Raw genomic sequence first — 11310 nt, 5'->3', positions numbered from 1 at the left:
CAGATTTTCAAAGGTTTCTATTTTAAAATGCACTGAAATACCTCTGTCAGTCACTTTCACTGACAGCTCCACAGCACAGCAAACACTGTACTGTTGGGAAAAATATTGGATGTCATGAAAAGTAATAAACTATTTTTATACTAATTCTAAGGTACACTTTAAATGTGCAATCAAGAAAGATGTCCTGAAATGTTTAGTAAACCTTATCTTATGTAATTTAGTGAATACATTTATGACAACAGTCCTCAAACATGCATATTGAAAATCAGAAAATAACAGCAAGTTAATCAGTACTTAAACCTACAAGTCCATAAACATGACAAAGTCATCCGATCTATTAGAAACTGAAGTTTCATAGTGTCTTAAATGTAAATGATTTCAATGTATATTCAATTAAATACAGCACAAAGACAAGATATTAGATTTTCAAACTGATAAACTTTATTGTTTTTGTGAATAAAAATTCTGAATTTGATGCCTGCACTAGGTTTCAAAAAAGTTGGGAACAACAAAAGCTTAAAAACACATAAATGTTCAATGAAACAGGTGTTTTTAAGCTTTTGTAACTGGTAACACGTGATTCAGTATGAAACGCTCAGTCGCTCATAAGCAAGAATGGAGCAAGGTTCCTCACTTTGTGGGCAATAGTCCAACAGTTTAAGAGCAATCCACAACATCATTAAAATATTCAGATAATCTATGCATGTAAGGACAAAGGTGAAACTGAACTGAATGTCCCTCAGCATAAGATGATGTCACTGCATCATACAGTTTATGACACAAACATAAACATAAACATAAATGCAAGAGTAAATGCTTGATTTACTGCAGTTATGGCATCAGGGTGAGACATGTTGTATTGCTCTAGAACTGCTGTAAACTTTGAATTTGGCATCTTGTTCATACTCACAGATACACACATTCACACACTTGGAAGCTGCCCATTAAACAGTCTGATCAGCCACTGAGCAGTGGGAGCAGAGGCCATCGCACTGCTAGTACTGAGGCACTGTTTGTTCACTTTCCCCTCCAAAATAAATCCTTCCTGCTGGCACAGGGACTGGATGGGAAAAATTCCAGTCTCAAGACTTTTTTTTAAAGACAATGAAACTCCACCACAGTCTCTGCTATCCTCAGTTTGAAGCATATTAAATAGTTCTCCGAGCAGTCAAAAGCATAATATCCCTGTGAGGAGGGATATTGTTATTCTCATTAATATTTGCATAAATTGGCACAGTGTTTATGCACAGAGGAATTCGACCCGAAAATGATGAGCGAAAGAATAAAACACCTTTTGCACATTGTTGTATGTAAATGTTATAATAAAAAATGGTTTCTGTCAGGAGAACTTTTTATCAAGGCAAAACAAAGACAATAAGAAGGATCAAGTGCAATCAACCAATTGAAATGTGCCTGTTCACATGGAAAACAATATAATTGCAATGCATAATTGCAATGTCATAGAATCTAGATGCACAAACGAATACTGAATAAATCAAATGAATACAAATGTTACAAACGTTATTTATGTAACACAATAATTGTAATAGTTGTAATCAGCAATGTAGATAACACTTTTGTTAATGAATAATTAAAAAAAGAATAATTCAATCTCTCAAATCAAGCTAATCAAATAAATAAATAAAACTGCAAATGCAATCAGAAAACAATGAATGTCACAAGGACAGAAAAGAAAGACAAGAAAATGATGTTCAACAGGCCAACTTGATTTTAGTAGTTTAGTTTCTGTTGAGTGAGACTATATTTGGTCAAAATTCTGTGTTATGCGTTGCCAGAGCTGCTGTCTTTTATATATTCAAGTGCGTGTTTGACGTCATTGTGCAGCAGTTTGATCTTTATTTGTTGGTTTTTAAAGTGCTTTATAAATTCATTAACTTGACTTCCCTATCCCTAGAGTCAGTCAGTGTTGACTGATTAAATGATCACATACATGTGGTTAATTTACACCATACCATAAGTAGTGTAGCTCCAATAACAAACTGCAGTATGTTTTATGTCATGCAGCTTTATTTGATTTTATGTTTAAAGAGGATTTTTTTGATGATTGAATTACAATTAATAATATTTTATTTTTTTTATCTCTAGAAATGATTTCTCAATGAATGTGTTTTAATTAGTTGATCAAAGCTAATTTAACCTATAGATACGAATTAATGACACTGTGATATGACATGGATTTTGGTTTTACAGACTTTTGACGGTGAAATGCAGTCAAATAAGTAACTAGTAACAGAAATCAGCAATTGCTGTGTAACGGCATTTATTTGTGAGTTTCTTTGTTTGTTTGTTTTAAACTGGAAAAAAAGAGGAAAAAAAACAGGGTCAGAGCTTAATAAGATGCTGAAATGAAACAAGACAAACCATCAGGAAGGTCTCTGACTAAAAATCCTGCTAATAAAAAATACTTTCTTTTTTTTCATTGAGTCTCTTCATTTAAAATTGTGAATGTTCTTATCAACTTAATAATACAGAGCTACTTTTTTTCACATTTTCGTAAAGCTCCAACTGAAATTAAGACAAAGAGTCAGGATATTGTTTTTGTAAAGTCCGATGCATTTATTTATTCATTTATTTATTCATTTTTTTGTTTTTTGTGAACAGTTTTTCATGTGGTTCCGCTTGATTTTTTTGTTCCTTGACTTTATGTTTCTGCTTTAGTGAGCTCAGTGTATTAATTCGCTGCTTAGTCCTCACAGTGTATGTAGTCGTGCGCATCTTTTATTAATAAAGTATCTGTTGATATTGTTTATCTTCTGCTGTCTCTTATCTAAGTCTCTCACCAAACATATTGATGACTAATACAGCACAAAAGATGGGTAACATAAAAAGATATTTTAGTTCACAGAGCTGGACCAGATGTTAGATGTCTTACTGCCACTGCAGTGCACTTGAGTTACTACGCTACCAACCAGAGCATCCAGTCAACTTACTTTTGGATGGATGAACAAAGGCAAACAAATTAACATGATTTCAATCTGCAATGTCTGAGTATTAAGGCCACTTGGGGACAACAAAAACAAGCTGTAAACACAACAATGACATATCATTACCATATAAGCTAATAAAGCAAACTTATTTGCACATCCAACATGCACAAGATTAGGACTCACTTGGAGTCATGTTTCTGGCAACCAGGTGAATGTAAGACCTCAATATTTACCTCAGCTCTGTAGAGCTTTGCAGATTGTTTGTGTGCAATTATTTGTTGGTTTATCGTTATGAGCAGGAACCTTTACTTTACTAAAGAGGCCATAAATAAAAATTGTAGCCAATTAGTAATACAAAAACAGCTAACAAAAACTACTGACACAATTTTTTTTTCAAATCATCAGATCAGAGGTCATAACTGGCTTCCATGCACCGTTTTCAATCACAGAAAAGAGAAGGATCTGCATGAGGGGCAGAAGCTAGGGGGGGTCCGGCAGCAGCAGGGGTGAGTGGAGGAGTTTGGCTGGTTTGAGCAGGAGGGCATGCTGACTGGCAGGCAGGGGCATAAGTAGGAAGGCTGACAAGCGGCTGATGAACCTGGGACACAGAGAGGCAGGTAAGTAATATGAAACACAAAGATCGAAAAGCACTTGGAATACACACTGAGAGTTGGTGCAGGAGTGTAGCTATACTACTGAGGTTGAAACAACAACGTGGGGAAGAATGATTGAAGACCCGGTGTAGATATATTGCGAGCTGAGGGGCTGTTGAGAGGCAAGTGAGATGATTGCAGACAGGCGTGCAGGATGTGCAGAACCAGGAGTGAGGAAAACGAGGAGGGGAAGGGAGAGCACACCCACCCCAACACACACACACACGCACACCATCACACAAACACCCACGCCAACACACACACACACAATTCAAGATACAGAGAGACAGACAGGGAAGCATTGGGAACACAGGGAAAGGGAAACACACAGACACACTCTACTGGGATATACTTAAGGTACAGCCATGGTCAAAACAGTAGTGTATATAATATTTGCTATCACTGCAAAAGAACATTTTAATCTTAAATTCTCGAGTCATATACAACCAAATCCGGTGGTATATACGTACCTGTAAAGAAATACAGTGATTTATGGAGATAAGAAAGAGCCTTCAACAAAAAGTTACACATGTACTTAGACAAAAAGACTTTTGTTGTTCTTTTCTTTTAGGTCTGTTTTGTTCTTGAACTGCTTGTGTCATGTCATTGCATTGTGCCTGGCACAGCCTCCCGTAAATGTGTTACATCTTGTTGACTGTGGGTGGTGTATACCTGCTTTTAAGTACTGACACCAACCAGAGGGACAGATCAGCTACAGGAGAGCCTCCGTTGTCCACTCAGAGCTGTATGACAGCTATCATGCAACTGATACGTCTGGAAGCTGCAGTCATGCTTGGTGAGTCAACTGTCACTATAAAGTGACTGATTTTAAACAGTAAAACTAAGTGAATTCATCTTAATGTTACTGCGTGTTGTCATATAATGTAACTAAAACTAAAACTTTAAATGAGAGCTGTTTGTCTTTTAGTCATTCATGTGCAGTCAACCAAAGTGCGTCTACGATTAGGGATGTTAAACTTCATCGATTAGTATATAATTATATGTATAACTGTATTGAACTCAGCTTTCCTATACTACTAAAGCGACTTTTCAACATAAATAAAGAAATACTGGAATGTACTTGTATTTCAGGGATTGTTATTCAGCAGATGTTCAACATCAGCATGTCGTCTCCATCTTCTGACTGTTCGGCTTCTGTGGAAACCGGCATGCCACATTTATGCAAGAGTGAGCGGGCGTTTTACGGATGCATCTGTGGGGGTAAAAATGACACCAATTTGCTGCTTCTGCTGTAGGGCAACGGAACATGCTCTCCCTATATTTTCTAGTGACATGACGATTACATTTCCTCAGGAGGATCAGGACATGACAGCATTAAATTAAATTGAACTTTTAGGAGTATGGCTCAAATGTAATAAGTGAGGCAATAGCCTGGAGAAAAATGTATACAGCTAAATAAATAACCATAATAAATAGACCATTGGCTGGCCTTAAAATGTATGTCTGCTCAGTCAATCGAATTCTGTGTTATGAGAATTCGTTTCATGTTGTCCTGTATATATCTGAATATGAAACCATTAGAACAGTAGGCACGTAGGAAACACCTGTTGGGCATATGAGACCTTACTCCCTTATGGAAAATCCTGTTTTTCTGCCCCCCACCTCTTGTGTTTGTGTTATTCAAGATGAAGGGTGCCAAATAAAAGGCTCAGAGGTTTGTAACATGACCATCCAGACTATACTGGACCAATTCCCCTCTCTGCAAGAGTGTGTGTGTGCCTGGGAGGAGGAGCTTTGTGACTCCATACAAGCTTTGGCCACACAATGCCACCGAAAGCCAGGTGCAGTATTCTCAGTCATCCCTGAGATAAGCATTTATGGTTGAAATTACATTTTTGTTTACCAAAGGCGATGTGGTGTACTGTGTGAATGAACACTATTGTGCTACAGAATGAGTGTCATAAACAACAGATTGGCTTTACTGTAATCAGCATTTGTTGGAGACTCATGTTTCCATTATTTTTTACAGCAGCTCAGCAGAAGAGGAGATCAGTGACGGACTGGCAGTCAAGCAGTTTAATAGGCAACGGTGATCATTTCATTATATTTGAAATGCAGTACTGACTGACATTCAATATAAAAGTGATGTTTCTTTAGTCTCAAAACTCCCCCACTACATCTCTCTTTTTTCTTTTTTTTGCAGTCTATGATGGTGTTGGATCCTGCATGGACCAAATAGCAATTTGCATCAGTGATGTTGTTTGCAACAAGTACTTAATACCTGTTCTTCAGGCATGTAAGGCAGAGCACTGCGACCGTGACCACTGTCTGCAAATAATTCAGCAGTTCTATGGCAGCATGCCGCGCAATGTCGCAGAGATGCTGGTGATGTGTGAGTGTGAGGCTTCAGATCAAGACTGTGTGAATATGAGAAGTATTCTGCATAGTGGCGCATGTGGAGACGAAGCCTTCATCTGTCAGGAAACAGTTAACCGCTGTGTCAAGGACAGTAACTGCAGGTATGAGGCTATTCTATATTTCTATAATAGGAGTAGTGCTACAGTAAATAATATGCCATAAAGAGTTAACAGAGAGAGTTCATTCTTTACCTCAAGATCATATTTTAAAAAAAAACATTCACATTTATACGTTACATTTTGCTGATGTGAATTATAATGATCTTGCAAACAATCTGCATGACTGTGGATATGTTTTAGGTCATGAAATATCCACAGGCAATTCATTTACATTATTAAATGATAAATAATATTTTGACAAGAGACTTAAGATGTTTGCACTAACTAAATGCCAACATGGTAACCTGCACACAGTGACAATGGTGACATACTGATGTTTAGCAGGTATAACGTTTACATGTTTTTATATGTTATGTCATTAGTTTTGCTGATATTTGGTTATGAATTAAAGCCATTGAAACTAATTAAAATGGTGATGAAGATAATGACACGAAAGGTTCACCACAGTCTTTACAATCATCCTGAAGAAAAAATGAATGTCCGTACAAAATGTCATGGCAATTTGCGTCAGTGATGTTATTTGCAACAAATACCTAATACCTGTTCATCAGGCATGTAAGGCAGAGCACTGCGAAGGTTCACCACAGAAGAAAAAATGAATGTCCGTACAAAATGTCATGGCAATCCATCCAATAGCTGTGAAGACATTTCACTCATAACTACTTTAAAATGTCAGTTCTACTACGTCACTAAATTGTAAATAGACAGTGAAAGAGAGCTGGAGCTATAGAAAAACATGGCTGCATTTATGGAGCATTTTTATCCAAAGCACTTTACAATCTGCCTCTCATTCGCCCATTCACACAGCAATAGCCTGCAAGGTGTTGGCCTAATCATCTGGAGCAATTTAAGATTTAGTATTTTGTCAAAGGACACTTACTGGATGATATGTTCTAGTGACAATTTTAAATTAATAAGTGATGTTTGTTTATTCATTCTGCAGATGTTTTGGTAATTGAAATTTAGATTTACAAGTGAACTTGTGAATTAGTGGCTTAGGGCACATTACCACATAATGGCTTGTCACAGTGAGCATGGCACATCTCCAGTTTACATCTAATAAAAATATCTACAGGCAGTTATATAGAAAAAAATGTTGCCATCATGTAAAGATGATGAATGTGCTGTGTGTATTCTTCCTAAACACACATAAAGAAAAACAATCTAAATCAAACTTGTTTTCTCTCATTCATCAGAGACCTTTTAAAAAATTTCCAAACCAAATGTTGGAGCACTGATGATGCACAATGCAGTGACAGCGAACTTCAAAATGGTGACTGTTTCACTCAGATGGATCCAGCTATTATCCTTGGTGCAGATCCTGAATGTAAAATGGCCTTCTTGGCCACCATGGGCACAGCACTTCACTATCCTTGTACTTGTAATGGAGTGCTCAATGATGATCTACTGACATGCAACATGATTCATAATGTACTTCATAATAGATCGAACTTCAGTAAGTAGGATTTTGCATAACAGGCCTTCTTCTTTGTTAGCAGTTTTTATTGGAAACATTTCAAAAGCATTTTTATGTTTGTTTCAGTGACATCTTGGAAAAGTAGCAGCGGTCCTTCTAAACCTCCTGAAATGGATGAATATGAGCAAGGTCACACATGGCCACATGGTAAATTTACACACAGGTTAGGGTTAAGAGCATGTAAACTGCCCATAGTTGTGTATGTTTGGGTGAATGACTGTCTGTCTCTATGTGTCAGCCCTGTGATCGAATGATGACCTGCTCAGGCTGTACCCGTCACTGACACAATGTCAAGCATTGATGGATGGCTATAACTAATGAATGGATGGATGGATATTAATACAGTTTTCCTTTCAGATTATCTACTGTATGCTTTTACAACTGTGCTACTTGTTGGAGTTGTTGTATTAATGCCTCTGGCTGTCATCAGTAAAATATGGTAGGTACATCAACATTACGTCAATGTCAAATTTGATAAGTCTCTTTGATATTAAAACTTTTATTTCTTTTGTCTTGTAGGATGTTCAGAAGAAGAGATAAGACAAAATTTCACCATCCACAAAAAAGCAATTGTGTTGTTGTTCTCTGATGCAATTCATATGTTAATGAATCCACATTTAGTTTCTTTTTGAATTAAAAATGATTTCCGATGATTACATTAATTAAATGCTTTTGAGTTTGTTGCATAAATATAAGTTTTCACATGTGGATAAGAATATATAAAAAAATCATTGTTGCTATTAGAGTAATCAGAAGTCTAAATGGCAATGCTGTATTCAAGAAAATCGATTTAAGAGTGTAATAAATGTTGCACATAAAATACAGTTGTGATGATTGAATGTATGTCAGCTTTCCTTTTTAATCACAAAAGAAAATTGCATCTTTTCATGTTCACACTGAAACATAAAAATCTGATCTGACTGACACTTTTGAGATTGCTTTATCTCTTTGCCTGTCTTTTTCTGATGATTTATTGGTGCTCGAGGCTTCCACTGGCTCTGATAATAAACTTAATTCTGAGCACATTGATGTCTCAGTTTGTTCACATGCTGTATCAGTCGCATATGACAAGCTCAGAAGTGGCTTATAATCTTATAAATATATATATATATATATATATTTAATATAATATATATATATATTATATATATATATATATATAATATATATATATAATGTTCGTTATAGGTGAGTAATGATAGTAATGAGAAACACAAAATGAGAACACATAATGTAATGTAGTGTAGTTTAGTGTAGTATTATATTTGTATAATATAGTAAAATTACAATGCATTCAACCCATCTGACATGTTGTATCTTACTCACACCTTAAATGACTCAAATGTGAGTGGATGAATAAAATATGTCCAGTGACAGAAACGAGTTTATTGCAAACTCTATAGAAAAAAATCAGCAAAAAGCACTAGGGATCAAAAAAGGGTTGATCTAAAGTGTTCGGCAGTACTGAGAAATAAAACAAAAGAAAGGAGAGGACAAGGAAAATGTACCTTAAAATTAACATATAAATCATATATGTATACCAGAAAGAGCAAATGATTCAACACTTAAAGGTCCAGTGTGTAAGATTTAGTGGCATCTAGTGGCAAATTTGGAGATTGCAACCAACTGAATACAATTGAATGAGGATTGCCTTATTCTTCCCTTTATATATATATTGTGTTGGAGCAACCATTATCATCATCATCTGTTAAGCACTATATGAAAAGTGCTATACAGTACAAATAAAGTTTGATGGATATACATGATTGTTATGACAGTTTTGATAAAATGTTTATTTTTATAGGGTAACGAACTAATGGCACTAATCAAAGTTTCATCTGAAAACCATGTCTGGACTGTGGAAGTAACCAGAGGAAACCCACAGACATGGAAAAGATCGTAAGTAAAAAACACAACCACAGGCAAACACATGCTAACTCCACAAAGAAGTCTGGTTAAAAGCCAGAGCATTCCTGCTGTTAGGCCGCATTGGTAAACACACACATTGGAGATGGATGGAAGGTGCTTTGTTTCCTTCTTCTTCCAGTTTCCTCTGTTCGGCTCCAAACTTGCTATGTTCTACTCTTAAGTTTTTGAAATCCTGTTGACCAGTGAACAATTTTCTTTGCAACCTGTTTCTGATCTTTTTCACTCTGCTTTTACCTGCTCGTCTCCCAGGACTTCTTGACACTCTCAAAACTCACTCAGGGCTTTGTGCTTCCTCTCACACTAAACCTTGTGAGGGTTTCAGAGGTGCTGAGGTCTTTGTTCCGCACTTTCCTCCCACAGGATGATGTTCTGGGAGGTAAGGATATGCTCTGAAGCTTTAGCCAGAAAATGTTTTTTTGTTTGGGTGCCGGCACGATTTATCTGGAAGCCTGTGTGACATCCACCCTCACCGTGATCCTGCATCACTTGGTTTGTGGGCAGCTTGTGTGCACACTCCTGGCATTTTGGCTGAAAGGCTAAAAGGCATTATTTACCTAGTCACACTCCTAACCTGCTGTAACAGTTTTTAATACCTGAGCTCTTTCACCATTTTCAGACGAATGAGTGGACTGATCATTTTAGCAGAGTGGTTCGAAACATGGTAATGATGGTTGCAACAAGTCTGGAAACAAGTTTGGGTGCAGTCTGATATGACAAGCACATACAGTAAATGTGAGACAGAAAGTTTAAAAACGCAAAATTACACTGGAGCTTACAATTGAAGTACGTAATAAGTGATCCATCTTGCTTCATTCTCATGTCTGTTGAGACTTGCACGGGCGCAGTATAGATCGGGCAGTGACATGTTATTATGAAACACACAGCCTTTCTAGCAAGCCCATCAAGCACTTTTTAGTGGCTAGTAGTAGTTATTGATTGCATTGTTTAGGTGCTAACAGATAAGACAGTGAATATGGTTAACATTATGCCACAAAACATCAGGATGAGAACATTGTTACTGTGACCATGTTAGTTCACTGATGTTATCATTTAGCTCAGAGTACAGCCTCACTGAGCAGCAAACATGACTGTAGACTCTTAGCCTTCAATACAAACACTGCTTTAAATTTGGCTTTAGGTTTAGTACAGTCATCAGTGAAATGTAGCTTTATAAACAATAAAGTTACACACCTTTAGGCTGAAGTGCAAAGGTACCAACTGCATTAATAAATATGGTAATCCTCTCTTAAGCTTAAGACAGGGTGTGAACACACCTCCAGTAATTTGTTTTAGGATCTTGAGAGTAAACAGATTTCTCATTTCCATCAAAGTCTGAGTCAAAACCCCATTGTGTCAAATATAAATCCCTCTGAAACAGGCCCAGATAGAAGTACATGAGCTTTAAAAAACAAAACAAAAAAACACTACCGGCAGAAAGGAAACCTAGTTTGATTGAATGACACAACATTGAATCACTGTTACACCACACCACGCCACAGCAATCCGCAACTGAGACAAGTGAATATGCATCTTTTCTGAGCATGTGTGACTCCATTAGAATGGATAATAACTTTTTGTTGGAAGATTCTCTGCATGCGTGATGAAGATGGACCATTGTGGGTAAGCAATTACCACATTTTAATAGATTATGCAAATCTACCTGTTCTCTCCTCTTCTCTATTCATTAGTGTAGACTTTTTGTCGCTCCCGTCAGCTTTCACTCTGGCATTCTAATTAGACTGATTTACTACTGGGATATAAAATGATTGCACTAACAATGAACTAGCTGGATAGTAAAGCAGAGG

General features: G+C 36.7%; 1 protein-coding gene across 1 annotated transcript; it reads left to right on the top strand.

The window, feature by feature from the left end:
• Positions 1-4237: 4237 nt before the first annotated feature.
• gfral (GDNF family receptor alpha like) lies at positions 4238-8185 on the top strand. The gene is made up of 9 exons (XM_010756369.3): positions 4238-4397; positions 4694-4822; positions 5248-5403; positions 5592-5651; positions 5766-6081; positions 7296-7555; positions 7643-7723; positions 7934-8015; positions 8096-8185. Exons 1-9 carry the CDS (start codon positions 4238-4240, stop codon positions 8163-8165), a joined length of 1314 nt encoding a protein of 437 aa, XP_010754671.3. The 3' UTR covers positions 8166-8185.
• The last annotated feature ends 3125 nt before the right edge of the window (positions 8186-11310 follow it).

The sequence above is a fragment of the Larimichthys crocea genome, chromosome III (genome assembly GCF_000972845.2).
Source record: "Larimichthys crocea isolate SSNF chromosome III, L_crocea_2.0, whole genome shotgun sequence".
Taxonomy (NCBI): domain Eukaryota; kingdom Metazoa; phylum Chordata; class Actinopteri; family Sciaenidae; genus Larimichthys; species Larimichthys crocea.
The sequence above is the reverse complement of the archived record's forward strand: the minus strand, read 5'-3'. Positions and strand labels throughout refer to the sequence as shown.

Bases quoted from the DNA above. Each gene is read 5' to 3' on its own strand.
- gfral (XM_010756369.3), top strand. From the start codon at position 4,238: ATGTGTTACATCTTGTTGACTGTGGGTGGTGTATACCTGCTTTTAAGT. The intron at 5,404-5,591 runs GTGCAGTATTCT...TATTTTTTACAG, and splicing joins ACAATGCCACCGAAAGCCAG to CAGCTCAGCAGAAGAGGAGA. The intron at 6,082-7,295 runs GTATGAGGCTAT...CTCATTCATCAG, and splicing joins GTCAAGGACAGTAACTGCAG to AGACCTTTTAAAAAATTTCC.